The sequence below is a fragment of the Mustela erminea genome, chromosome 19 (assembly GCF_009829155.1).
Source record: "Mustela erminea isolate mMusErm1 chromosome 19, mMusErm1.Pri, whole genome shotgun sequence".
NCBI lineage: Eukaryota > Metazoa > Chordata > Mammalia > Carnivora > Mustelidae > Mustela > Mustela erminea.
In genome coordinates this window covers 41,879,932-41,907,893 of record NC_045632.1, presented here as the reverse complement: position 1 = coordinate 41,907,893, position 27,962 = coordinate 41,879,932, and the positions used below count along the sequence as shown (strand labels likewise).

The 27,962-nt window shown below is 53.5% G+C and overlaps 1 protein-coding gene across 3 annotated transcripts; it reads left to right on the top strand.

The window, feature by feature from the left end:
- Nucleotides 1–337: 337 nt before the first annotated feature.
- TK2 (thymidine kinase 2) lies at nucleotides 338–27,962 on the top strand. 3 transcript variants are annotated; one of them, XR_004281552.1, is made up of 11 exons: nucleotides 338–539; nucleotides 1,391–1,428; nucleotides 4,251–4,325; nucleotides 8,317–8,370; nucleotides 10,789–10,878; nucleotides 12,828–12,901; nucleotides 21,820–21,908; nucleotides 22,491–22,570; nucleotides 24,779–24,859; nucleotides 25,228–25,341; nucleotides 26,018–26,127. XR_004281552.1 is itself a non-coding variant. In XM_032326325.1 (10 exons), the coding sequence occupies exons 1-10, from the start codon at nucleotides 425–427 to the stop codon at nucleotides 26,114–26,116; spliced, it is 795 nt and encodes a 264-aa protein (XP_032182216.1). In that variant the 5' UTR covers nucleotides 339–424; the 3' UTR covers nucleotides 26,117–27,962. The 3 variants fall into 3 exon arrangements, 2 of the variants coding, with proteins under 2 accessions (XP_032182217.1, XP_032182216.1); XM_032326325.1 differs by lacking the exon at nucleotides 25,228–25,341 and having other exon boundaries at nucleotides 339–539; nucleotides 26,018–27,962; XM_032326326.1 differs by lacking the exons at nucleotides 4,251–4,325; nucleotides 25,228–25,341 and having other exon boundaries at nucleotides 26,018–27,962.

Sequence of the window (27,962 nt, the reverse complement as noted above, 5' to 3'; positions counted from 1 at the left end):
CGAGGATCAGCTCAGTGAGGATTATGGGAGTGACAATATCCACTTGCAGGACTGTTGGGAAGAATAAATGACACCCTAAGTGCGTGTCAGATGTCTGGATACAACACGTGCTCAATTAAGTAATCTCCAATAATTAATTCACCAACCAGTTGAGGGTATTGTTGGCCACCCAGCCCCCAAGCCTTGCCAAGTCGGGGTTCATTCCGCCAGCGTCCCGTTAGCGGGAAGATTTTTTGGCTGCAACCTGCTCAGGTCCCGCCTTGAATTGTCCCTCACGGAGAGCGGGTGAAAAGCGACCGGGTCTCTTTAAGAGCCCGGTCCCAGCAGGCGCCCCGGCGACCAGCGTGGCGATGGAGGCGGCGCGCTGCGCTGGCGCAGACTCGCGCAGGGAGGAAGCCGCGCAGTCGGGTCCGGCCGCCGGGATATGCTGCTGCGGCCGCTGCGGAGCTGGGCAGCCCGGGCGCTGCGGCGCGAGGGGCCTGGGAGCCTCGCCCCCGGCCAGGGGACGTGGGGGGCGCAGCACCGAGCCTGGCTTCGCGGTAACGCGTCTCTCTGTTCCATCTTTGGCGGCCCGCCTCTGGCGCTCCGTGGCCGCGGGTTTCACTCCCCGACCTCCATTCCGCCTGAACCCGAAGCTACTCCTAGGCGCTGGGATTTTGTCCCGGCGGCTGCCGGATGGTGGAGGGGCGAGGACAGTCATCGCCAGCGGGCCGCGAGCGGGTGGGGCCGTGGAGATCCCTCTAGAGAGGAGTAAGACCCTCCCGCCCCTGTTCGCGGGGGCTGCTCCTGTCCCGGGCCCGTTCCAGGTCCGCTTCTCGTGGCCTTGGGGGAGACAGAGGCCCGGAGATGCAGCTAACCAGTCCCCAGCGCGGGGTGGGTGCTTTAGTCCTCAAAGCCTTCCTGCTCCCACTGGGAGTGGAGACTTCCCAGTTCAGAAATGGGAACCGCCAGCAGAATAGCTATGTTACAGGTTCTTTGGCCTCGGGCTGTTGGGTGGCACTTCAGAACCACCTGTGTGGTGGGTGGGCCGAAACCCATAACCGCTGCCCCCAGTGGAGGGCCCCCTTGCTGCCCTCATCTGTGAGGATCGTAATATGAAATGTGTGGAAAATGGAAAGTGTAATACACCAAGTGAAAAAAAGCCGAGCACAGGTGGGGCCCAGAGGTGCCAGCTGGACCCAGGCAGCAGCTGCACAGTGTCATGTGGAGGTAGACAGCAGTGGCGGGTCTGCCTCCACCCACCCGCGGAGGGTCTCCATTGTCATTGGAAGACATTTTTAGGCCAGGGAGTAAGTGTAAACATTACTGTTTTTGTGGTGGTTTCCAAAATTAAGAGAAAGAGTGAATTACTTAAAACTGACCTTAAAATTTGATTTTGTTTCTTTTGTAGATAAAGATAGAGAAAACAAAAAAGAGAAAAAATCAGTGGTAAGTCTTTTATATGCACTCCCCAGTGTAGTGTGTGTGTATAATAAAGTGGGAAGATTATATATTCTGAGAGAGAAGGGGAGAGCTGAGGGCAGTGAAGGAATGTGTGCACATAGTAAAAGACAAAAATATGAGGATCTCCAGGGATGAGGAAGTCTTGTCTCCACCGCTGGACCTCAGACCCCCTGCCCAGAGGCCGCCTGTCCGCAGGTGCTGGTATGTCCTTATCAAGAGTCTGCACAGTTGGGAGCATACATGTATTCAAAGTCTTCAGGTGGGTTTGGACTGTCAGCTTGATGAATTATTACAAAAGGATTTGAAAAATGCTCCTCTGTGTGGGGAAGGTTGGTTTTGCCCTGGGTTAATGGGTGGCTGCCCGGCTTTGAGACAAGGTCTGCTCGCTGCCGCCCCCTGCCGTCCAGTGTTGAGACTAGTGGGTGGGTGGGGGTATCAGAGAGAATCCATGGGAGTCCACAGACAGAGCTTCAGCCGCTGTAGTGACTTTGAGATGCCAGCTGTGGAGTGGGCCTGGGGCTGGTGTGAGGTTGAAGGTTAAAGAGGGCCAAACTAGACATGTTCATGGGGATGCTGGAGGCTTTAGCTGGCTGGGGTGGGGAACAACATTTTGGTCACCGTCAGTCCAGAGGCTCAGTTCCTTGAGGAAGCTCGAAGTTGGTAGCTTCTGTGGCTCGGAAGGGAGTGGTTTGTTGGCTGGTGACAGGAATACCTTGGCTGAGATCTGCAGAGGGCAGAAAGGGTGGGCAAGCCCTTGGGGTATTTGGAGGAGATGGAGAGGGCCTGGGAAGGAGTCAAGTCACACAGAGAGCATTGGTGATTGAAACACTTGAGCTTTATGGAAGTGTGTTGAAATGAGAGGTGGAGTGGGTTCTAAAGGTGGGTACTGCAGAAGAAGGGGTATTATGTTGCACTGGCTGGGAATTGATGCACTGCTGTGCTAATTATCAAGCTAGCACTTATGTGAGCCAGGCCTGTCCTGGGTGCTTTCAGACACATAGTAGGTCCATCAGATGTGGTATGGAGTGTGCACTTAGGCCCAAGGCTACTCTTAAGCATTCAAATCTAATGAGTTCTTGGGGACCAAATAGCCCCTGTTATTAGTGAGTCCCTATTCTAATGGGAGGGAGGGCAATAAATAGGACCATGGTGGACCCAGAACAGCAGTGAATCTGGGGGCTGTTGAGTAGAGGACAGGGCCTCCAGAGGACAGTGACTGAGGGGAGCCTTGGGGAGCTTTGAAGCCTCCTGGGAGATGAAGGAAAAGGGGAGGCAGGAGTGTTGGAGCAGAGGGAGTGCAAATGTGGGTCAGAAGGAGGAGAACCTGCAGGCCTGAGGATTGGGCCGGTCCCCAGAGAGCTGGTGAGGAGGGGCTGGAGATAGGTCCCGAATCCTAGAGCCACTGAAAGACTTGACGATGTGATCTGGTTTGCCTCTTGGAAAGAGATGGTGGTGGACTGTGGGTGGGGATGAGGGGCACTGGTGGGCCAGACTGGAAGGCACAGAGGCCATTGGGGAGGCTGCTCCAGCCACATGGGGGTAGAGGCCTTAACTGGGGACCAGGAGGACAAGCCAGGTTCTGCAGATGAGTGGGAAGCAGGGCCTGGAGCAGTTGCTGAGTTGCTGGGTGAGGGCCAGAGACACCCGGGGTGTTGAGGGGTGAATGGTGCAACCTTCCCTGAGGACTGGAACAGGAAGAGGAGCCGTATATGGGGGTTGGGAGGTGACAAATTGAGGTACCCAGAGGACGACACACGAGACAGGATGGTTAGGGAATGTCTGTGCGGAGGGAAGTCAGTCACCACCGTGGAATAGGCACAGGAACTTCTAGAAGAAGGTCTTATCTAAACAACGTTTTCCTACAGTGAACAGGAAGGAGACAAAGTCTATGCAGAACAGTGTTAGGTTGAGCTCTTCTTCATTTTTGAGGAAGACAAAAAGTTGTTTCCTTTAAAGAGCAGCAACATAACATCAAATCCTTTAGGGCCCTGATAGGAACTGCCTTTTGTGCACTCTGTTAGGCTCATTTTGTGGTTTTGCATCCTAAGGGAGTGAACTGGCGGGGACCCGGAATTGGAGGGGGGCCTGGCATCTGTCGGAAGTGTGATTGTCTGGTCTCCTGGATACATGTTAGGATCAAGACAGGAGGAAACCTTCACAGCTGATGGGCAGAGTTTCTAGTGGGGGGAGCAAAGTGAGATGGCCCCAGAGTGTGGGTTCAAACTGTCCTCTCTCCTTTTTTCCCTCCTATAAGCCTCATTTTTCTCTTCTGTGAAAGTGTTGTGACCCCCTGCTTAGCTGGCAAAGTTGAATATGGTACTGGTACACGTTACCCATCTCATGGCCTGGCCCTTAGCAAGGTACTCAAGCAAATCCTCTCCTGCCGGATACTTTCTAGTCCATGTTTTCCTCTGTAAAGCAGTGAGTGGGGTATTACAGAACATACACATGTTTCCCAGCCTCAAATCCGTTGGGCTCTGGTTAAGGAGGCAGAACACTTGGGCCTAAAATCTAACAGTGTGAGGGGTGGAGCTAGGGAAGGGGAGAGCTGGGTGGGCAGTGAGCCCAGGAGCCGACATAAGGGAGGGTCTGTCCTGGAGGTTGGTGGGCCGGTGGCCATTAGTGGTGGGCCTGGAGCTGAGGGTCGGTTTGTTACTGCGCATGGCGGGACCCTGGAAATATTTGCACATTGAAGTCTTGGACTGAATCATTTATGCTGTTCACCTGAGCCTTTCCCTAAAAATTCTTCCCTGATACTCCCCTGAGGGCACGATTTTTGGTTCCAATGTGCATTTGTCTTTTGTTAGATCTGCGTTGAGGGCAACATTGCAAGCGGGAAGACGACATGCCTGGAGTTCTTCTCCAACACAGCGGACATGGAGGTATGGCCTCCATACTGGGTTCGAGAGAACCCATAAAATAAATCCCATAAAAGCTATGGGATTTGGGGCACCTGGGTGGCTCAGTGGGTTAAAGCCTCTGCCTTCGGCTCAGGTCATGATCCCAGGGTCCTGGGATCAAGCCCCGCATCGGGCTCTCTGCTCCGTGGAGAGCCTGCTTCTTCCTGTCTCTCTGCCTGCCTCTCTGCCTACTTGTCATCTCTGTCTATCAAATGAATAAATAAAACCTTTAAAAAAAAAAAAAGCTATGGGATTTATTTCCCATAGAAATAAAATGCGAGTCACATGTGTAATGTGATATTTCTAACAGTTTTGCTAAAACAAAACAAAACAAAAAACAAAAGAAACCCTGAAAAGAATATTTAATTTGACGTAATATAGTCTAAATGTTATCATGTTAACATCTAATCCATATAAATACCATCAATGAGCTATTTTGCATTCTGTTTTTCACACTGAGTCTTCGAAATCTGGAGTGTAGTTCATACATATGGTATATCTCAATTTGGAACAGTCACATTTGAAGTTTGTAAGAGCCACATGTGGCTCATGGCCACCGTGTTGGGCAGTGCAGGTAAGACTCCCCTGTGGTCTGGTTAAGAGGGGTCCATGGACTGTTGAGAGTGGCTGAAATATGATAGTGTTTCGTCTGAGATACCCGTGTCCACACAGGGGCACATTACTGGGGGTAGCCCATTAACATAATCTCTCATTTATTTTCAGCCCAGTCACTCAGAATAACCCCACAGATACTTGAGGAAGGCCTCTACACTAAGACCCTGACTCTTCTTCCTGGAAGAGTTCAGCGTTGTAATTTTTTCTGTTTCTGTCTCTTTTTTGTTAATTCTAGTTTCTACAGTTTTCATGCATTTAGAGGTTTTTTTCTTTCATTCTTTCCCTTCCTGCTTTTTACTTCTACTAAAAATATGTATGGCTTGAGGTGTGCCTGGGTGACACTGTCTGTTAAGCATCCGACTGTCAATTTCAGCTCAGGTCCTGATCTCATGGTCATGGGATTGAGCCCCAAGTTGGCTCCTTGCTCAGCTCAGAGTCTGCTTGTCCCTCTCTCTCTGCTTCTCCTTTCTCTCTCTCTCAAATAAATAAATAAAATCTTTAAAAAATATATATATATGGTTTGATAAAAAGAATAAATTTTCTGGGGCACCTGGGTGGCTAGGTGGGTTAAAGCCTCTGCCTTCGGCTTGGGTCATGATCCCAGGGTCCTGGGATGGAGACCCGCATCTCTGCTGAGCAGAGAGTCTGCTTCTTCCTCTCTCTCTGCCTGCCTCTCTGCCTACTTGTGATCTCTCTCTGTCAAATAAATAAATAAAATCTTTAAAAAAGAAAGAAAGAATAAATTTTCTGTAGCCATAGTTTTGCTTATACAGAAAAGAGTTTGTAGGCCCAAGACTGCTGTCCTCAGAGTGGCCCGTGTGCCAGATTGGCCCTTGTTTAGCATATGGAAACTTAGATTTTGGGATAGTTTTACCATTTCCTAACTCAGAGAAATGGCTCTCTGTGCCTGAACTGTTTGTGCAAACAATACGGTTTATTCTGGATGTCTGCTTTCTTTCTGGAGGCTGGAGTTTTTCTGTGTGCAGGCCAGAGACGGCCTACATGCCCAAACTCTGATAAAAAGCCTGAACTGCGGGGCTCAGGCCAGCTTCCCTGGTAGACGCCACCTCACACGTGTTGTTCCGGCTTGCTGCCGGGGGAATTCAGTGCTTCTGGTGTGACTCCCCCAGAAGAGGCCCCTTGGAACCTTGTGCCTGGTCTCCCCGTAGACTTTGCTCTGTGCCCCTTTTCTTTTTTTTAATATTTTATTTATTCATTGGACAGACAGAGATCACAAGTAGGCAGAGAAGCAGGCAGAGAGAGGAGGAAGCAGGCTCCCTGCTGAGCAGAGAGCCCAATGTGGGACTCGATCCCAGGACCCTGGGATCATGACCTGAGCCAAAGGGAGAGGCTTTAACCCATTGAGCCACCCAGGTGCCCCACGTGCCCCCTTTTCTTTGTCAATTTTGTTTTGCATCCTCTCCCTGTAACAAGTCGTAGCTGCGGATATCACTGTAGGCTGTGTCCTGGGCGTCCTCCTGGTGAGTCATCACACTGGGAGGAGGCTCAGGGCTCCTGACATGCCTGTCCTGAGCGGTGGCACTCTGCACGGCACTTAGGGAGCACTTAAGTTCTCGGGTAAGACCTCGGACCCGGGGAAGAGCGACGGAAATAGTAACAGTGTTGAGAGTAAGCACCTGGGGAGGCTCCCACTGTACGCCAGGCATGGTGTTGAGGCTTCATTCTTTGTCTCACTGATTTTGTCCTTCTAAGGGGTCCTCTCTGTGAGTAGGTACGATTACTGCCTGGGCTGCAGAGCAGGAAGCGGGCTCTGTGAGGTTAAGGAACGGCTCTGGGTGGGGCTGTGAGGCTGGTGTGTGGTGGCGCCTGATCCCAGTCCCTGTCACTGCCTGGGTGACCGCACCCTTGTTTGGTTCTGTAATTATGAGGCCTTTGTTGCCTGTGGGAGGGCCTTACTTGGCATTTGGATCTTACTTCGCTCAGGGCCCTCGGACCTCCTCCCCAGGGAGGTTATCCTTGTTGGTGGAGAGTCTTCTGATCTCTCTGTATCCTTGTTTTGTACTACTTCTCGGGGTTTGAACATATGTGATTTCTGTGATGATCTGATTAGGGTCTGCTTCTCCCAGAAAGGTTTTTTGTTTTTTGTTTTTTTTCTTTTTAAGATTTCCTTATTTGTTTTAGAGAGAGAGTTGGAGAGAGCGTGGGCAGGCACGTGAGTAGTGGGAGGGGCAGGGGGAGAGAGAGCGAGAGAGTGAGCACGGCTTGAGTAGACTCCCTGCTGAGCACACAGCCCCATGGGGGGTTCGATCCCAGGACCCTGAGATCATGATCTGAGCCTAAACCAAGAGTCAGATGCTCATCTGATTGAGCCGCCCACGTGGCCCAAGTTCAAAGTTCTGTAAAAGCAGGGACCGAGGTGGTGTTGCTCTTGCCTAGCATGGTACCTGGTACAGTGAGTTGTCAGTAAGTGTGGCCTGATCATGCCTTGGCTGGGGCACAGGTCAGGGCCGCCTGTGACCAGCCTCCGGTGGCGGCCTGAGTAGAGCAGCACATGCCACTCGGGACAGGAATAGAGTGCGGAAGACCCAGAAAGAGGGCATTTGGGAGGGTCGGGGCATGAGTCACAGAGGAAGGACTACTGGAGCTGGAGTTTGGAGGATGTGTAGGAGTTTTCCGTGTCACGGAAGTTGATGTGAAATCAGGTCACATGGGCATACTGGGCAGAAGGAACAGCATGAGCAAAGGCACAGAGGTGTGGGAGGTGGGGGGAGGTTACTCATCATGGCTCCCACGCATTGGTTTCCTCTGGTCTTCTGTGACCTATAGACCCTGCTCACATGTACTCTCAGGTCCCCAGATGGATCCAGGTACTTTCAAAATTTTGACCCCAATAGCCCCATTTAAATCCTTTCCAGCACATACCTGTACCCCAGAGAGGGTCTGGCACGGTTTAGGAAGTGAACTAATGCAGTGTGACTCTTAGCTGTCAGCATGCCCAATGCAGAGAACAGAGGGAAAAGTGGAGGGGGAGCAAATTGACTGAGGTCGCAGGAGAGGCGCCAAGCAGGGAAGCTGGCCCGAAGCTTCCCTCTTGCCTTCTCTCCCCTGTCTGCCCAGCTGGAAGTGGGGACAGTCAGGGCTGCGGTGGAACACATGGAGGAGAGGGTGAGAGAGGTGCCTTGTCCTCAGGGAGCTCCCGAGGGAGCTGGAAAGGTGGCCTGTGTGCAGACTTGCATGCAGGGACAGACACCGTTCCAAGGTCACTTTGGGAAAGCATGTGAGAAAGCCATGTCCGGGTGGAGTCGTGGGTTCCCGGAGAGGGTTGCCCAGCTTTCAGTCACCCTGGGGGCTTGTATTCCGAGGAACGGCAGACTGCTGATGTTTCCTTTTTTTGCAGGTGTTACCGGAACCGGTGCCCAAGTGGAGAAATGTCCGTGGTCATAATCCTCTGGTGAGTGTGCTGTCTCCTGTGTGAGCTGCCAGCTTCCGCCTCAGTGCTGGGGCCTGAGCCTGCCCCCTCCCTGCACAGGCCTTTTCCAGGCTGTTCCCTGGGCTGGAGGAGAAGAGGGAGGAGAAAATGGAAAACGGCCATGAGTATGAGTGTGTCCTGACATCAAGAGTCTCTGAGGCCTGGCTGGGTGTTCGCAGGTCATGGGGGTCCCCTGTCAGCTGTCCCAAACTATCCCAAGTGGTCTGTCTTGGCTGTTTCTTGCTGCTCATTCTTCCCCTACCCTTTCCTAGAAGAAACTCATTAGGAGCGAGGTCTCCCCAGGCCTAACCCCTAGGACCTCTGTCTGTAAGTAACCAGGTTCCTTGGTAAGCCTCTGATTTGGGTTTGCACTTGGCAATGTCCAAGGACTGAATCTGGCTCACCCCGAGGCTACCTGTCTGCTTTCCCAGGTATGGACCTAGCAGCAGGGGCTGTGGTATGCTTGTGTCCCTTCCCCTGTCTGCGCCAGGCAGAAGGCTCTGCTCTGGCTGCTTCCAAGAGATGGGTGGGGGTTTGGGTCCGGTAAGAGGGAGCTGAAGAAAGGGATATTGCTTCTGGGCTCTTGCCCCGGGATGGACAGATGCTTAGTTTTAGTTTTCACGCAAGGGAATTGCAGCTCAAATAAGCTGTCCAAGGTCTTACTGCCGGCGAATGACAGAACTCGGTCTGACTAGAGGAATAGGGGAGCTGGTGCTGTCTCTTTGTTTCCAGCAATGCTACTGACATCTTGTGTGGTTCTGTAGCCTGTGAGTTCCACTAGTGGCAAGGACTGTGTCTAATTTGGCTGACTGTTGTTTGCTAGGACATAGTGGTCTGCACTTGGTGGGTTCTTATTCATTCCTTCTTCCAGAACTTACTGCATGGCTACCACGTGCCAGACTCTGTCCTAGGCACTTGGCAGAGAGCAACTCAAAGCTCCTGTTCCCTTGGCCTTCATAGTCCCGTGCGGGGAGGCAGAAGGCAATTTGGTGTATGATTTGGTGGGTGGTGTTAGGAGCTATGAAAACATCTAAAGCAAGCAAAAGGATTTTATTTCATAGGGCAAAGACTGTTAGAGTCTTTGAATAAAGAATCCCAGAGACATGAACAGTTTCATCTCTGTGCATGTGGGAGAAGAGGGAATGCCAGTCATTCTCATTTGGGCATTAACAAAGAAGCCTCAGAAACACTCATATTCTCTGGGAACCAGGGCTGGATTATTAGGTTAGACAGGTCACAAATGTGTGTTAGGGCTCAGAGGTGACATGTTACAGGACGCAGTCCCAGCCTCAGGAGTCTGTGTCTCTGTGGTACAAGGAACATTTCCAGTGACAGTATCATAACATGAAATATGTAATAGAATTAGATATTTTGAAACACGTTTCCACTCTGGACAGAAGGGCAAGACTGATAGTTTTGTGGAAAGTCTCATTTCATCACTTTGTCTGAATCGGCTCTCCAATGCCGGAAGGTGTCTGTTTGTGCAGCCTTCCAACAGGGAGGGTTTCTCCTAAGTTGTCTCAGATTTTCTTTCACCTGTAGGAATCTGCAGTTTCTTAGGCGAGCACTGGAACTTCATTTGTTAGCACCAAGAGTAAAAAACAAAAGCGAAAATGTGGAAAAGAGCAGAATTTCAGATTATTAGCAAGAGGAATGTGGAACATGGACTGTTGTATATGTACGGGCAAGAGAGAATGCTGGGCATGGGGCTGCTCTTTTGGCTAGGGTAGTTGGGGAAAGCATTTCTGCTCAGGTGTCATTGGAGCACAGACTTAAACATATGGAGGGAGGGAGCAGTGCAGATATCTGGAGCAGAGTGTTCCATTAGGCGCAGCAAATGCAAAGGCCCTGAGGTGGGATTGTGTTTGGGTGTTTGGAGGAACACTCAGGAGGCTCCTGTGGTTGGAAGCACATTGAGTCAGAGGGAGGATGGTATAGGACAAGAGAGGATGGAAGTGATTTCCTAGGGCCCTGTGGGCCTTGATAACGGCTTTGGATTTCATTCTGGATGCAGTAGGAAGCACTGGAAGGTTCTGAGTAGAGGAGTGACAAGAACTGACAAGGAGTGACAAGAGCTGAGGTTTAGCAGGTGCACGTGGACCGCTGGGTGGAGAAGGGAATGCAGGGGGCTCCACAAACACTTGGTAAGTGACTGAGTGAGTGTTCCCTGGGGACTTTTTATAGGCTTCTGTCACAGCTGTTACTTGGTTGTCCTGTCCCTGCTCCAGTGCCTCTCCACTCTGTCCACTCTGTCCTCAGGGCCCCAACACCACGTTGGGTTCATTCCTGGCCCCACCGCAGTCCCATGTGGGTTTCACGAGAACCCCTTGGTGACGGAAGAGACCAGAGTGCTACAGCTAGAGCTCTTTGAGGTAAAATGCTGCCTTCTCCCTCGTGCAGGGGCTGATGTACCGCGATGCCTGTCGATGGGGCCTCACGCTGCAGACGTACGTGCAGCTCACCATGCTGGACCACCACACTCGTCCTCAGGTACATTTCCGATGCTCGGCTTCAGCCTTCTCAGAGTGTTCTTCACGTGGGGGGTGTAGGGTTGCCAGGAAGGGAAACCCCACAAGGAAGCTGCTCGGGACCTGGAGCGCTGCTCAACCGTCTCTGTGTCTGGGGCCAAGTTTTCCTGTCCCTGCAGCTCTCCCAGGTCCAGCCTCTGGCGCCCCTACCCAGCAACCTCAGGTAGCCACAGAGTTGCTAGGGAGGCCACGGTGAGCCCTAGTCTTCATGACCTGACCGCTTCTGGGCTCAACATTATTTACCTCAGTTCTTCGAGTGTGCCTGGAGCTGGAGCAGCAGAAACACTGGGAACTTGTTAGAAAGGCACATTTTCAGGCCCCATTCCAGACCTGCTGAACCAGACATTCTGGAGCTGGGGCCCAGCAATCTGTTTTATGAAGCTCTCCAGGTGACTTCAGTGCATGCTTTGTTCGCACGTTTGAGAACCACTGATCTAACCTTCACAGGATCTGACTCTTGGTTCTGGTTGTTGGGAGAAAGAATCTGAGTGGCTCAGCTTGGGTCCTGTGTCTAGCCCTGGGCCAGCTGGGTGTTGAGAGAGAGCACAGGGCACACACAGGCTGCTTAGACCTCTTCCCTCGGGCCTCTGAATAGGGGTAGAGTCTCTTAGAAACCAGGCTGCTGAGGAGAGCCTGATTGGCACCTGTGGTTCAAAATTGAAAGCAGCACTTGAAAGGTGAGCTTTGGGAGCTCTCCATGAGGGAGACGGGAGATCCCTACAGCCAGCGATATGGCCACAGCCCTCTGCTGGATGGTGCAATCCAGGGCTGGGCTGTTGTCACTGTAACTATCATTCTACAAACCTATGTCTTTTAAAAATGGAAAGATGGAAGCAGAACCTTATGAATTTCTGTCTCCCCAAGTATCTGTCTAAATGATACAGATCAGAGCATGTGAGGTTGGCACTTTTCCCCTTTGCCCACTTCCCCCGAGCAGGACTGGATTGCAAATCTAAATGGTATCTCATAGATCTGAATATAAGGGGAGATGCGTGTGTTTCTCTGTTTAAGGAGATCTATCATGAAAGACGCAGAGAGAGGAAGAGAGGAAGAGGAAACAGAGGAAGAGAGACAAGGAAAGCGGAGTGGAAGGAGAGAGGTTGAGTGGGGGGCTCGCAGCAGATGGGCAGCAGAGAGTCCTAAGTAAGGAGAGGATGAAAAAAATAGGAAGGAAGATGGACAGACAGATAAACGCAGGGAAGGAGAGTCAGGAAGTTCCTGGGTTATGGCCTCCAAGGTGTCTGTGATTTGCTGGTCCAGGTGCCATGCATGCTGTGGGCCAGGCTGAGAGAGAGCAGGGTGTGCCCATTTGGGCACAGTCCTTCCCAGTTTCCAAAGGGCTGCAGCAGTCCCCAGCCAGCCCTGTGAGGAGGCACCAAGGTCTCCCATCTCTGCAGGATTCCAGAAAGCCAGGCTCTCAGTTGCTGAGGGCAGAGTCCCCGAATGTCAGCTGGGGGTGCAGCTGCACCCCAGCCTTCTCAGGGCTCTGCCTCCGGCATACAGAGCCCTCTTCTCGAGCAAGTGCGCATTATTGAGCTCCATAGTCACTACACTTTTCACTTGACAACCCTCCGCTGGACAGCACTTGGCAGTTTTTCTAGCACTTCCCCCAATCGATAATCCAGGGGAGCCTTGCCTCTCCTGTGGAAGAGGCTGCTGCTGACAAGCCGTCAGTCCCTGCTTTGCTGCTCTGGCCACGGAGCTTTGGGGTGTGGGGAGGGTCCCCGGGTCCCCAACGGAGCGTGGAGCGCCGCTGAGCCCCATGTCAGCCCCACACTGTTGCTCTGGTCACTGCCTCCCTCTCCCACAGCTTCTCTGTTCTTGTTTGGTATAGACCGTAGGCAGGGGGAGCAACAGGCGTTGTTCAAGCCTTCCTGACCTGAGTCAGTGAATCACTTTGTTTTCTTTTAGACATCACCTGTACGGTTGATGGAGCGGTCGATTCACAGCGCAAGATATGTTTTTGTAGAAAACCTATATAGAAGGTACCGTAGTTTGCACAATTGGTAATTTGTGAAACCATTTATTTTGTAGAAATGAAATTGGAAACTGTTTATTCATGGGACAGCGCTTGAATGTCTACAGTGTGGTATTGCTTAACCCCTGCCACAGTAATGTGCTCTCACAATCAGCCACAGACCCTTGGGCCAGACAGTTTGCTTGCAGTGATTGCTCAGGCGGAGAGGGTGGTCGACCTTGATGGCTGGGCTCCGTGCTGTGTCTCAGATGGCTCTGGCAAGGGTGACTGGGGTGACTCATCTCTCTCCTCTTGCCTCTGATCCTCCTCTGGGACCAGCAAGCTAGCCTGGACAATCGTCCTGGTGACGGCAGAGAACAGGGGCACCAGCAGGAATGCACCAGTGCTATTGAGGCTGTGTTTCACATTTGCTAACATCCATCAGCCAAAGCAGGCCCTCCCCCACCCCCACCGCCACCCCCCAGCTGTCCCCAGGCCAAGAGGCTGGGAGGGCCCACGTGGGTCACATGGCGAAGTGGGAGGGTGTGGGGCCGGCTGAAGACCCAGAGCCACAGGGCATTCAGTCGAGAACATTTTGCTCAGTGTTTGTTACAGTTTCACTCAAAACTGTCTTCTGCCTTCATGGGAGTGAACTCTGTCATGTAGACATAGTTAGGGGCCTTCTGGTATCCCACCATGCTGAGGCCTCAGAGGCTTGGGAACCTCCTGATTCTGTGCTCAGTGGACCGCTGATTCCAGCGGAGGCGGGCTGCCGGCTGCCGTCTGAAGCGTGGGCTCCTTCCACGCCCCTCCCTCCTCAGTAGCTGAGTGCCTGGTCACCCTCGCCTTGCCAGCCCCCACCTTGTTGCGTCTTCCCGCCCTGAGCTCGCTGACCAAGAGGTCCTGATGTCGGATTTGTCCTGACATCTGCCTGCCGCTCTCCACATGCTGGCTCCCTGCTCCCTCTTCTGCCGCTGTCCTCAGTGTCACCTCTCCTGGCCCCCAGCCACCCTGTCCAGGTTGTCGGCCGCTTTCTCACCTTTAATTACTTCTTCCTGTTGCCTCTCTTCATAGTATTTAAAACAACTTTTAAGTAGGTTGTTTAAGTAGGTTGTTTTTTAAGTAGGTTAAACCATATGGAATTATGAATATTTGACCAGTTTTGACCTACACGAATGGCAGTAGCACGTGGTCCAACTTCATCCATGTTTATTTGTTCAGTTGTCTCTTGTGTGTCGTCCCCATCCCCTGCCCCCTGGCTGGTTCATAAGCTCCTTGGGGACAGGAGGACTGGCCATGGCAGCTATACTTGCCTAGCACGGACCCAGCCCAGGGCTGGCACCCGGGGCGTATTGTTAGCTGTTCCTGGCCGATGCGACTCGGGGCTGCTCTTGGGTCTCCAGCCGGACGGGATCCTCAGGCTCTGGCCCCAGCTGCGTCACACCCCTTCCTACCGAAAAGTCTTCTCCCATTGGTCCTGAGCTGCCATGGGTCATGCCCGTCGGCCTGTGTGGCCCCAAAATGAGAGCCTCTGCTCCCATCTGTTCTGAGCATTAGACTGATGCCATGGGGTCAGGACAGCAGCCGGGGCAAGTCCTGACTGTAGCTTTGTCCTCCAACCTTCCAGCAGGGCTGGGCCTGGTGCTAGAGCCCTGTCCTCCCCGCACTGTCTGGGATTTCAGTGGGGCCAAGGTGCCCAGTGCAGGCTTACCCAGCCCTTCACTCTCCTTTGCTCCCTGCTCCTCATGCCTCCCCTGGAGGGAGGGGCAGGAGGGAGGGGCAGGAGGGAGGGGAGAGAAAGAACAAAGGAGCCCCACCAGTGTTTGTTTATTGCTCTGATGAAAATGTAGCCCAACACGTGGACCCTGGGCAGCAGGGTGGGACTTCCTGTGCCCTTCCCCTAGCAAGGCTGGCTCTCCTGGAACTGCCAACACCTTGGCCAGTTCTCTGTGGCAGCCAGTGGCTCCTTTTGAAGAGGGTAACCTGGAACACCATGACCAGAGGCCCAGGGGAGAGAGTGAGGTGCAGGGTTCGAGGAACCTGGGTCCCCTCCTGGCTCTGGAATTTGCTGTTTTTGTGAGCATGGCCAAATTTCTAAAGCTCCCCCAGCCCTTCGGATCTCTAATTCCTGTCGCCTGTCTTTGGAGAGCCTATGGGGCAGTTGCCTAGTGTAAGTTTTATGCCCTTTATGTAGGTCCTTGCCTTCCCTGCTCTTAACAAAATTAACCAGTAAAACCCCTCCCCCCCACCCAACATCCCCAGTCCCCTGCCTGTAGGCTGCCCCACACCCGGTGGATTTCCTCAGGAGTCATTAGTCCCTGTTTTCCCAGGAGGCAGTTTTAGCTGATGTCTGTGGGCTTTGGGTACTCATGCCCGTAGCCCTTCATTCCAGCACTTCTGATCGCCGGTTCTGATTTCCTGATCTCTGTGGCTGTGGTTGAGGTCATAGGTCCAGAAAACATGGCTCTTGCCTGGGAGTAGTGTAGGAAAAGACTATAGCTTTTAATTTTTTTGAGCTCTTTTCCTGCCCTGTTAACTTCATATTTATGCCTCACCCTAGCCCTCCAGAATGCCTGGCATCTGTGGTTAGGATTTCAGCAGAATAGTGAACCACATGAGAAATGTGTCCTGTGTCCCTCTTCCTTTTCTTGGCATCTGATTGATTCAAGTTCCTACAGCCTTGGGAGAGCATGGATTCCCCTAAAGACCTCTTTGGAGCCTAAAGATGGGTGGCTGGTATCACTTGAAGCAGCCCAGAGGCTGTTGGTTGGTGTGTGACCTTGGGCACTCCAGGGGCTGCTGGGAGCACCATGGCAGCCTGAGGCAGTGGTAGCAGGGTGGGGGTGAGGCCATCTGCCACTTTCGGTTTCAGGGAGCTGGGAGAAGGCGGTGCTCCTCCAGCCCTTTCACTGAAGTCCTCCAGAAACCGAGGACCGCTCACACAGGTGGCAGCTTCTCCACAGCCCTCCGAGCCTGCGGAGCCCAAAGAAACCTGCTAGCAAACCGGAAGTTACTTTGAAGTCTCCTCTTTTGTCTTAGAAATTCACATGGGCTTTGTATTCTGTTCTGTAATGTGTTCTTCTGTTTGTTTCTGTAGGAAACACCATGCTTACAATGTGGCTTGGAGTATCCCCTTCCTCGGCCACATGTCCCAGAGTTCCCAAATTTGGGAGGCCGAGAGGACTCCCGGGGGGGGGGGGGGCCCTGAGAAGACCCTTCCTAGTACGGGTGATCCTCTTGTGGCCTACCCCAGGTTGTCTGTGCTCCCTGGAAATGAGGGCATTTGCTCAGGTGGTTGAGGGCCAGGCCACGAGCCACATTTATTGCTGGTTCTTCACACTCCTCTCCTTTGAACCCTCAAGGCAGGCCTGATTTATAGGTTCTGTTGACCCTTTTGGCGGAGCAGACACTGAGATGGGCTCAGAAGGTCAGTGCTTCTTCCTGACCCGGCGGGCGGCTGGGCAGGGGGAGCTGCCCTATGCTTTGCCGTGTGGGGCAGCAGGAATGAGGGAGTGGTGAGAGACCTCTGGGTTTCTCTCCTGAAAGCCAGAGGCTTCAGACTGGTTCGGACTCCCAGGGCGCCGACCTGGGGGAGCTAGGCCTCTGTCTCTTTCTATCCAGGCATGACTGTGGGCTTCTCCCACAGATCACCATACATCTTGTTAACCTACACATGCTGCTCTGCGGGGTCCAGGGTGGGGTCTGAGAGCCTGCATTTCTAACTTAAGAGCCCTGGGAGAATCCTGCTGGTTGGGGAGCACACTTGGCAGAATAAGGCCTCAGAATAAGCCAGCCACCAGCTGCAAGGAGCTCTCTGCTGTGAGGCTGGGCCCCTTTCCCTGAGAGTTTTGTTCCTATGGCTTCCTTGGGGTCAGGTGAGAAAGAGTCCAGTCCTGCGGGCTTTCTTGGGGGCAGGCGGCCCATGGCGGTGAAAGTTCTGCAGTGCGGGGCTTCCTGTTTCCTGCTCTGCCCACTGTTTGTTCCCTTCTCATTTGTTTCGTCGGGTTTTAGTTGTTGGGGGTTTTGTTGTGTTTGCTTTAAGGGTCTGCAGGTTTACTCCTGCGCCAGGAGAGGTGCAGCCGTAGGCCAGAGGTTTTCTGTGTGGAGGCAAGTACCGTGTTTGTAGCCAGAGCTACAGGTAGGGATGAGTGCAGGGTAGCGTGGAATGTGGGCTTTCCTCGCCATCAGTCTTCTTACAACACCAGCTTTCCTCAGTGCTGTGGGTCAGCCCCCACAAAGTGTTGTCGACAAGGTAGGTGTTTTGAGAGGTTTCTGCTCCCCCCAAATACAGATGACTGTCCTTTTGAGCCTAAACCAAATGTAGGCTAGGACTGAGTTTGGCTGGATCCTTGGCCTACACCTAAAGGAAGATGTTTTGGTTCCCACCTGTGGGGAGCTCAGCTGGGCACTGGGAACCCCAGGATGGCATGTGTGGCACGTCAGCTCCTGTCTGGCCTGTCTCCCCCGACCCTCACGTGCTCAAGGAGAAAGCTTCCTACCATGCTGTGATGGCGACAGCCCTTTCCCAGGGTGGGGAACCTGTTGCTGCTGCCCTTCCGTGTTGGGGTTGTTCCTTTTCTCTTTCTCAAAAACCGTTCAGAAACGTTCCAACCTTGCCTTGGAATCTGGGGGCATGGTGGAAGGTTCCAGCAGGCCACATCCCGCTGTTCTGCATCCCTTGAAGCAAAATTTTTTGCCTTTTGGGCTGCCTGGGGAGAGACCTACCTCTTCTGGACCCCCCACTGCAGCGAGTTCTGGGCGAACAGAATGTAAGTGCACTTTGGCTGGCCAGGGGTGAGAGCAGTGTGGTAATTGCTGAAGAGGAAGATTCCAGTTACATTGTCTCCTTAACAACCGGCACTTGTGAGGCGTGGGTGTGGGCGCTGCGCTGAAAGGAAAAGCTGAAGGTGGCCAGAAAACCTTGCAGGCAATTATGTGGCCCAAGCCCTTGGGGGCTGAGTGATTGAATGCGGAGGTTTTATAAGATTGCTGGTCGCCTTGTTCTAAGAACAGAAGTGGGGGAACTGAGTGGGACCCAGCTGGGAGAGACAGCTGACTCACCTGGGGATGGTGAACATTGATTAAGACCCTGCATTTGAACAATAGGCAGGCTGTCCTACCTCCCTAGCTGGCCTAGGGGCTCGGACTCCTCCCCTGCTCTGGTCTAGACCGGTGACTTGGGCCTGGGTCATGACCTTGACAAAAGCTCTGCCTTTCTTCCAGCTGAGGCCAAAGAGGCACTAGAAAATCCAGAACAGCCCCCACTCCATGGACAGACCAGGGAGGGCGAGTGACAACATGGAGATCATATGGGTTTGGGGGCCACAGAGAGCCAGGCTTAAATTCCTGCATTCCTGCACAGACTGAGTTGGGCTTCACTGCTCTGGGCCTCAGTTTTCCTCATCTGTAAATCAGGACTAAAAGTGTCCCCACAAGGTCTTGTAAAAACAAAACAAAATAATGTAAGCAGGGTGGCTGGCATTGGAGTGTGAGGTTTCTGTTCTGACCTGTGCTGTGCAAACTGGGGAGTCTATGGGCTGCAGGGGGTAGGTCACAGCAGACGGTGCCAAGCAAAACAGCCAGCAGAATTCGTGTGGGCCCAGGACCTCAGTTTTGCCACCCCTAAGGAAGGGGAAGGCACCGTGAAACCTTCTCGGTGCACGTGGGCTGCTGTTGGTAGGTCACGTGGTTAGATTTTCTGTAGAGCGGTGCTGCCCCCGGCAGGGGCTTGCTGGTGGTGCTGGGCGCCCCATGCTGGAGGCAGACGCAGGAGGAGCCAGGCAGGGTTTCCAGGAGGAAAACTGCAGCTGTGGATGAAACGGCACCGCTGCCTGGTGTCTCTGTCCTGCACACCAGGCCTGGGGTTCCTCACTCAGTCAATGACGGTCTGTCGTTGATACCCGCCCCACCCATGGTGCTCCCAGCAGCCTCCAGAGGGTTTCCTGGAGCTTTGCCTGCTGACCTTGCCCTCAGGGAGGCTGCCCCAGAGCACTACCCCCATAGAGAACCTCTCCAGGAGGCTTGGAAAGGGAAGTCCCACTTCTCTGTCTGCTCTCAGCCCCATCGGGGAAGCCTCCAGTTTGGCCTCGGCTGCTGGGCTGGGGCGGCCCCTAAGCCACCCAGGATGTGTCCTGAGAGCACCTGGAGCTGATTGTCCAGGGAGCAGCAGCGCTCAGGCTGCAGAGACCCCCACACGTGTGAGTCCTGTCCCTACGTGTTCGTGTCCTTCTGTGTACATGTGCCACTCTTTTCTGGAGTGTTGGTTTAGGTTCCGATAGAACGCTCAAGTGTTCTGTGTTGTGACTCAGCAATGGCTGCTCCGGGATCCGGCAGCATCTGCCTTGACCCTTGTGGACACGAGTGGTGTTATCCAGGGCAAAGTCTGATGCCTGACTGTCCGGCATCCTTGACTTGTGAGATTGCCGCCCTGGACAGCTCTGTGCACTGCCGACCGGCCCACAGCCCTGTGTTGCTAGTCTGTTCTGTCTGTGTGTTTGGTGCTGGAGGAGGGAGGGGCTGATGAGCAGCTTCCATTTTGGAAATCCTCATTCCCTCCCAGTCAGTTTTGTTCTGGAGAACAAAACTTGGTTTTCCAGAGAAGGGAAGCCTGTAAAGAGAGAATGGTTTGGTTTCTTGACATCAGATACTCTCAGCTGCAGCTAACCATAACCCAACTCAGAGTAGCCTGAGCAACGAGGTTGTCACTGGGTGTCTTAATGGCAGGCTTTAGAGTTGGTTTCATTTGGTGGCTCTGGCCCTGTTTTCCTATTCTAGTCTTGTTTGTGTCCTCAGTATGATTTCCTCATGGAGACAAAATGGCTGTAGTAGAAACAGGCTTCTCACCTGCTGGCTAGAAGGTAGGTGTCTTGCCAGTGACTTTGCTCTAAGTATGAGGAAGCATGGTTTCCATCAGCCCCTGCAGACCTCCGTCATGTCTCACTGGTCCAGGCTGGGCCCCTGTGGGCAAGGGATGCCTTGTCCTGATTGGCTTAGCTTGGTGAGAAGTGAGTATTTCCCTTCAACCGACTGGGCCTCCTCTGGGTAGGGAGGCCTGGGCTTGGGGTGGGGTCAGGTTTACCTGGAACACTCAGGCCTGTGGGAAGACCCTGAATAAATAATGGGCTACTCTTAAGGAAATAAGAGGAAAGAACTAGGGTCTGGGTAGCCACCTGTCCTCACACCATACTACCTGTGGTCTTAAAGCCCTTCCTCTAGTTCCTGGATTTCACTGGCTCTGGTCCCCTCTGCAGTGTTGTGGCCCTTCCTCCCACTGCCTTCCCCCACTTTTTCAGGGAGCCCTCACGTGTCAGTCTGCTCCAGGGCCTGAAGGGCTCCCAGGCGCCAACAGCTGCCCCTCTGCCCCTGCTCTTCTCTCTTGGGCACTGTCTACCTTTCTGCTGTGCAGGCCGAGCACTGCCGGAATCCCCTGTGGGCACTGTGGCAGTCTCAAGGACTAGGGGCTGGTGTCCCTCTTCAGTCTGTGCCATGTTGTCATTCGGGCCCCCGACAGGGCTGCTGTGGATTTGGATCCCAGAGACTCCCCTCTCCGAAAGTCCGAGCTTCTTGCCTTCCTCTGTGCCCATCGCTGCACCCCTCCACCCTGCAGCTGGAAGTCTGTGCACAGAGCCTCGTGGGGGGCCGACTCCAGACCACCCTTCCAGTGGGCTCTTCTCCTACCCCCAGCATTCATCAGCAACCAAACCAGCCCCCCCTCCACCATGTACTCTGGGCCCAGGCACAGCTCCTGTCCTGTAGCCAGGCCTGCCAAACCCTGTTCTGAGTGGATCCAAGATGGTATCCAAGGTGGGTGGTGTGTTAAAAGAGAGAATTCCCGGGCGCCTGGGTGGCTCAGTGGGTTAAGCCGCTGCCTTCGGCTCAGGTCATGATCCCAGGGTCCTGGGATCGAGCCCCGCTTCGGGCTCTCTGCTCAGCAGGGGGCCTGCTTCCCTCTCTCTTTCTCTCTCTCTCTCTCTCTCTCTCTGCCTGCTTCTCCGTCTACTTGTGATCTCTGTCTGTCAAATAAATAAATAAAATCTTTAAAAAAAAAAAAAAGAGAGAGAGAATTTGCCTCCTGGGTGGCAGAGGGTCACCTAGCCTTTGGCAGGTGTGTGTCCTCCGCTTGCCTGTCCTCTGGCTCTTCCCTGTGGGTTTCCTTCTGAGACGGGGAGACGCACAGGACCTGGGAACAGATGCCCGGCCTCTTACACTCTTGGTTTCTTGTCTTGATTTCTTCCTTCCTTTTTCAGTTAACATTTTAATTAAACATGTAGTTACTTCCCTTCTTCCCAACCCTTGATCTGGGAATTACTATGTTGCTGATTTTGGAACCTACAGGAAAGTAGAAAGAAAACATTCAAGTCTCCTATAGACCTGCAGCTCAGAGAAAAGCACTGGATGCATTTTGTTGTCTTTCTTTTCCAGTCTTTTTTCAAGATGTGTGAACGGTTTCTCACGAAAATTGAGTTGGGTCACACTACGCGCAATTTTATGTCTCGCTATTCTCACTGAACGCTCAATTGTGAGTGTTTTCTGTATCATTAAGTACTATTTCATGTCGGCATCGTTCAGTTCCTGCATGGTTTGCTGTTCTCTCGGCATGCCAGGATTTCAGTTTTCATTATTTTTGGCGGTGCTGCCATGGGCATCCATGATTATTTGCACAAAATAACTTTCTAGAGGTAAATTGGTTTTCTGCTCCACCTTCCAACCTGAGCACTGTCCCTGTTCTCCAGGGATGGGCCTCAAAGCCCCTTTCTGTGCTTGGAGTTCAAGTCCCAGTGGAGTGTTCCCATCGACTACTTCCGTGGCACTTGCTGCCTCTGAGCAGAAACCGTCCCCTGGCGGCAGAGGGTCGTGCTGTGCCCTGGTGTCCTGGGCCGTGCTCTTTACACAGAAGCCACCCACAGATCCTTTTGAAGCATAAAACCCTAACGCCTCTCGTTACAGCGGGAAGATGCCCGAAGTGGACTATGTGGTTCTGTCCGAATGGTTTGACTGGATCGTGAGGAACATCGACGTGTCTGTCGATTTGATAGGTGAGAAGCCCCTCTCCCTGCCCAGGGCCCCAGGAAAGATGTGCTTGGTGGGACTGCCAGCCTGCAGGGACAGCGGGCAGGGCCCCGCCACTGGTGATCCTTTCCCCCACGTTAATTCTGCCTCCTCTCCAAGGGCAGGCGGGATCTGGGGGCTTTCAGTGCCTCCTTGTCTTTATTCTGCAAGCTGCTCTCCCTGGGTCCATTGTGATTTGATGGGTTCTTTCAGTGTGTAAGGGAGGGAGGAGGGACCGAACCAGGACATTTCCCGAGGCCCACTGCGCCAGAACCCTGGGCGAAACTTTGTGCCCATGCGGAACCTCGTTCAGCCTCCCAACAACCCCGTGGGACTGGTGACATGGCAAGAAAATAAAAGTGGGGATGAGGGTCCAGATGACTGAAGGCCACACCGGCGGTCAGTGGTCCGACTGGGAACCAGCTGTGGTCCGTGTCTCCTGCTCCGAGCACCTGCAGATGATTCTCTCCACGCCTGAGGCCCAGGCCTGCCTTCCCCCTCACCCTGGCCTCCACTTGCAAGCCACAAACAGAGTAACCGGAGCCACATTCTGGATCTTTAAATCTCAGTGTACCTGCGGACCACTCCCGAGACCTGTTACCAGAGGCTGCAGCTGAGATGCAGGGAAGAGGAGACGGTCATTCCCCTGGTAAGGGCCCCTGGAACCCACTCAAGGACCGGGAAGCCTCGTCCGTCCCAGCCTGGCCCCTCTCTCCATGAGATCCTTGTGCTGTCGCCGTGGAGAGAGAAGTGGGAGTTTAGCCCACTGCCTGGCAAACTCTGACTTCCGCTGTGGCCCGAGACCCTGTGTGAAGTCCAGAGTCGCCTGATTTCCTGGGGCCCTGGTTGCGGGGGTTGCCACCCTCTCTGCCCGATGGTGTCCCTTCTGCCCCGTGCCGGGCCCCCCCAGGGCGTGTCCTGTCCACCTCCTGAGGATTGCTTGCCGCTGTGCCCAGCTCTGGAGCCTCGCTAGAGCACTCCCTCCTGCTCGCAGCTACACCCCCAGCGCTGAGTGCTGTGCTGGGCTTGGAGGCGGTCCTCTCAGGTCCTCGCCCAGTGCCTTGCCCTTCTGGGGTCTGGCTCAGGGCCATGGGGCCTCCTGTCAGGACCGTCGTAGCTGTGGGACTGCTCTCCTCTTCCTGCTCCTTCCCTCCCCACGTTCCCTCCGAAACTGGGCTTCGAGTTGCTGCTGGGGCAATGTTCCCAGGACAGAACACCATTCCTGCAATTTCCCAGCCCCCAGCCCTTCGGTGTCTTGCTGCTGTCTGGAATAAAGGCCCCGATGTAGCATGTCACCGCAGATTCTGCCAGATCGGCCTTGTCTCCCTCCACTCCCTGCCTTTCATGCTCTGGCCATAAATACCAGTCGTGGCTACACACGCACTCACACTTGCCCTGCAGTTACACAAATGTGCCTTTGTGCAGTGGTTTCTGTTGCCTTCCAAGTTCAGCTCAGATGTCACCTTCTCCAGGAAGCCTTCCCTGACCTTCCCTCCATTGTGCTCCCCTAACCTCTGGGCTTACGATGATCATGGCACTAAGGACAAGCATACTGAAACTGTTGGTTAAATATTTGTTCCCCATCCCATAGCAAACTGAGCTCTTTAAGATTCGGTCTTATTCCCTGCATCTCCAGCAAGTTTTCTAGAGCTTGGCACCTAGGAGTTGCTCACTTAATACTGAACTGAATGCCTCATGTGAATGCCATTGGGACAGAGGCTGGGCAGGCATTTCCTGGGACATCATGGGAGTCTGAAATCAGGATGGGCTGGTCTGCAGGCCCTGGAAGACCTGTCCGGCTCCCGCAGCCCACCCAGTCTTGTCTTACCCAAACACCAGTAAGGTTAATACCAGCATGAGGGCGTAGGAGGCCTATGCCCTTCTTCTAGGTAGCTCCTTTGAAATCTAGAAACATGAGTGATGGGAGGAAGGGCACAGTGGGGTAGGGCTGGGCCAGGCTGTGGTAGGCCATGGGCACTCTGTGTGGTGACCCAGATGTTCTGAAGAAATGGCATGTCTGGAGTGCCTCCTAACCATTATTAGCCAGGCCATTATCTCAGTGTTTCTGACAAAGCTTATAGGACACATCTGTCATTGTCAAAGGATAACTCGGGGGGTGGATGAAAAGGTGGCATTGTGGTTTCCCTGGGAGCTTCTGGGCTGGCAGTAAAATTGCTGCTTGGGAAGGTGGCCGTGGGTGGCCAGAGCACTGTGGCCTGCGCATGAGGAAGTGTCTGTCCAGTTCTGTCCAATGCAGAGGCACTGATGGCTTAGGGATGTGTCCGCGCCTTTCTCCCGGGTTCCACCTTATGGGGCTTTCTGATACTGGTCTTCATGATCTAGAAGGCCCACAGGGCACAAATTGTCTGCTGGGTGGAAGCAGCAGGAGTGGGCCTCCTAGGCCAGTGAAGGTCACAGTCTTCTTGGAAAGGACAGAGTGGATAGGGTAATTGAGAGGCTGCCTAGGGCTGGGATGCTTGGCCGTGGAGCAGCTGTGGACCCCACCACGAAGGAACTGGTGGCCCTGCTGATGGAGAAGTGGGTGTCAGAAGAGAGGCCAGGTGGATGGTGTGTGCGAGGCACCAGCGGCGTAGGGTAGCTCTGGAGGGAGGGAGTAGGCGGCTAGAGGGGTGCCTCTAACTGTCGCCGTGCCCCACTGGCTGGTGGAGGGAGTGGCTGCATTTATGGCTCTCCTCCTGTGCAGGTTGGTGGTTGGACTCCTTTGTCCAAGCCAGTGCCCCGTGGCCATGAACACTCACATCCCTGCCTGAGATCCTTGCTGGAGAGGTTTGCTCCCCTCCCTGTTCCCAATGGCCTGTGTGCATACGTGTGTCTCTGTGTTACGTGTTTCCTGCAGGAATACCTGAACGCTATTCACCACCTCTATGAGGAGTGGCTCATCAAAGGGGGCCTTTTCCCTGTGGCAGCCCCTGTTCTGGTAAGTACCCCTGGCAGGGCTGAAGACTTTTCCAAGGGGGAGTGACCCAGGGAACGTCAGCCATTCTGCAGTCCAGGGAAGGGCCATGTCCTTCAGAGCTGGTGGATTGAAAGGAAGGAAGCAGGGAGGGTAGATGGGGCCCTTTCTCTCTCCTGGTTCCCATTCGAGACCGAGTCTCCGGGTCCGTTCGACGGACCCAGGAGAAGGTGGCCTCTCCCTGTGTCATTACGTCGGTGGCCACGGTAGCATCTCACTTATCCAGTGTCATTGGTAAAGGAGCATTTCAGATGGCTGAAGCCTCTAGCCCTGGGTTTTGGCTTCAGCCCCTGGGGATGGTGGTCTCTCTGATGCAACCATCCCTTCTCCAGTGGATGGCAACCACGGAGCCTCGTTGCCCCATTCCTCGGTGACCCAGGGCATCTGAAGAAACACCGGTCGCTGTCCTGGTCTGTTACACAGTGGTGCCCTTAGGAGGTGCTGAGGTGTGTAGGATGGTTTGCCCTAGACCACTCTTGTCTTGGAGTTCCTGTGTTGGCTTCGTGTAGCAGCTTCTCCTGCCCACACTTGCCACTTCTAACTGTGTGCCGTTTCTGCCCTGCCTTTCCCTGCTTCCCTGTCCTGTCCTGTCCTCCCCGGATATGCTGCTGCTCAGTTTTTCAGGCAGGCAGATGGATCCCGAGATGGTCAGGAACGTGCACCCAGTGTGGGATCCGAGGGAGGGCCGCGCACAGACTTCTGTGCGTAGCCTGAGGGACATCTGTGTAGGCTGCTCAGACACGTCTACTCTTCATGGTGCTTCCAGGCTATGAGGTTGCTGGAAAGTGAGATGTTACTTTACTGGATTTTTAAGGAAATAAAATCTGTTTTCCCCCATCATAATTGGGTAACATAAAATGATGGGGGGAAAAATCATTCACGGGCTAGCTGCAGGGACAACTGTAGCGGATTCTTAAGTGGAAACATAGTTGAGAATGTGAATGAGCCTAGAACCTGGTGCTGTTCTGCTCTAACCCTCCTTTTTATCTGCCTGTGACCTTGGACTTCTCTGCCTCTCCTTGCCTCCTCCTGCCTGCCTCCATCTCTGTCCCTCTTCATCTGGGAAGGGAGGGTGATGTGGAGGTCAAGTGCAGCCCTGTGACCCATGTGTTTAATTTCCAGGTGATTGAGGCTGACCACGACATGCAGAAAATGTTAAAACTCTTTGAACAAAACCGGGACCGAATATTAACTCCAGAGACTCAGAAACATGGTTCATAGGATGGGAAAGATCATGCCAGAAAAATGCCTGCTGCTGCGAGGTTAGCTATTAGGAGCAATTTAGAAATACCCACTCTTGGGAGGGCTTGATATCTAGCCACGTTTGTTTTCCTGATGGTCTTTTCCTCTTTGTCACCGTCTTCCTCCTTGGTCTCTGGCCCTTGCGGGTAAATGACAAATGGGACCAATGGGTTTGTCATGCCCTTTGGTGTTTGCAGCCTTGCATTCCCACCTGCACCTGTCCTGGTGGCTTCCCACTGCTGGGTCCCTGTGATTAAGGAAAGAGCCACCAGAAGTTATGCTGGGCTTAGGGTCTCTAACCCTTCCGACTACCCAGGAGGGCGAGGTAGTGGCCTCACATCCCAGAGAGAAAGCTGAAGCTCAGAGAGGCTAAGGGACTTCCCCGGGTCCTACAGCCGGTGACAGTGGTGTTGGCACAAGTGAGATTTTGGTGACTCTAGAACATTCTCTCCCTCATCCTGAGAGCCTGTCTTCCTTTGCTAGAGATCTCACGTGTGTATGGGGAGAGCCAGCGTGCGTGGAGCCAGTGTCATCATTTTCTCATTATCTGAGCAGTTCACAAGGACAGTCGATGTTCTTAGACTTCCACAAAATTGTGCCGTGTTTGGCTTGAGCCCAGCGTTCAGTGGTTTCCCAGCAGGAGGCTGCTGTGATGTTCACCACCGCAGCATCTGGCCTTCCATGTCCTTAGGAGAATCACGCAGCGGGTCCTGACTGGTGCTCGGTCTCCTTGGTGATGAAGGCCTTGCCAGAGCTGCTGCCAGTTCTCAGTCAGGGAAATGGCTTTGGTGCCTGGGTGGTTTGCCCAGGGCCAAGCTGGGGCGAGGGGCCACCAGCCCTGGCTTCTGAGGCCTCCTTACTCTACTGGCCTCGTGTGAAGAGCTTTGCCCTTGGAATTACTGAGAGTCTGTGGCCCGGGAGAGAGACATATGTGGCCTTAAGTATTTTTAAAATGTTTTTCTATCCAAGAGACACTTTGGACCATAGAGCATGAAATCATCTTTATTGGTTCAGAAAATATCTTAGTTTCACTCAGCTGCAACAATGCATCAAAGCCGCAGCTATTTCTTGAGTCAAGTGGAAAGAGAAAGAAAGAACATTCTTTTAAGAGGGCAGTCTGGACTGGAAGATCAGGGCTGGCAAGCAGAGGCTCTTAGAGCACGGGTGCTCCTGATATTTTGGAGGTGGGCGGAGAGAGCTTCAAGAAGACTGGTTGTAGACATGGGGAAGGGTCAGTCGTGACTTTGGGGAAACAGGCCTCAGCCTCTCCTCACAGTGGTTGGCATCAACGAAGGTTGGAAGCCTCGTTCTGGCCTCTGTGTACAGTTCTCTGACTTGGTGTGGGTGACTGGAGCCCTGGTAGTCCGGTCCCAGAGGGAGGCAAGCACTGCGACTCCTGGGTCGGTTCTTGGGCTCCGTGGGCAGGACGAGGGGCAGCAGCCCCGCAGGGACGTGTCTCCACCCAAGTGTCAGGGATTGACCAGAAGTCTGGGGTCAGGAAGCAGGAGCCTGTGCTGCCAGGTGTCGTGACGAGCCCCGGCCGTCTTCGGGAATTTTTAAGTGAACAGTCCAGGATTTGCCCCACAGCTGAATTTGAGCATCTCTTTGGGGGGAAATGTGATTTAAACAAAAGTAAAGTCTTGCCCTGTGGTAGCCAATAAATCCTTCACCTAAAACCTGCCGTGAGTCTTAGCATGCTGCCCCGGCCAGGGATTTGAGCTCTGAGCAGCAGTAGGATAATGTTTTCATTTGTTTAAGACTCATCTTTCCTGGGACGTCTGGGTGGCTCAGTTGGTTAAGCAGCTGCCTTCGGCTCAGGTCATGA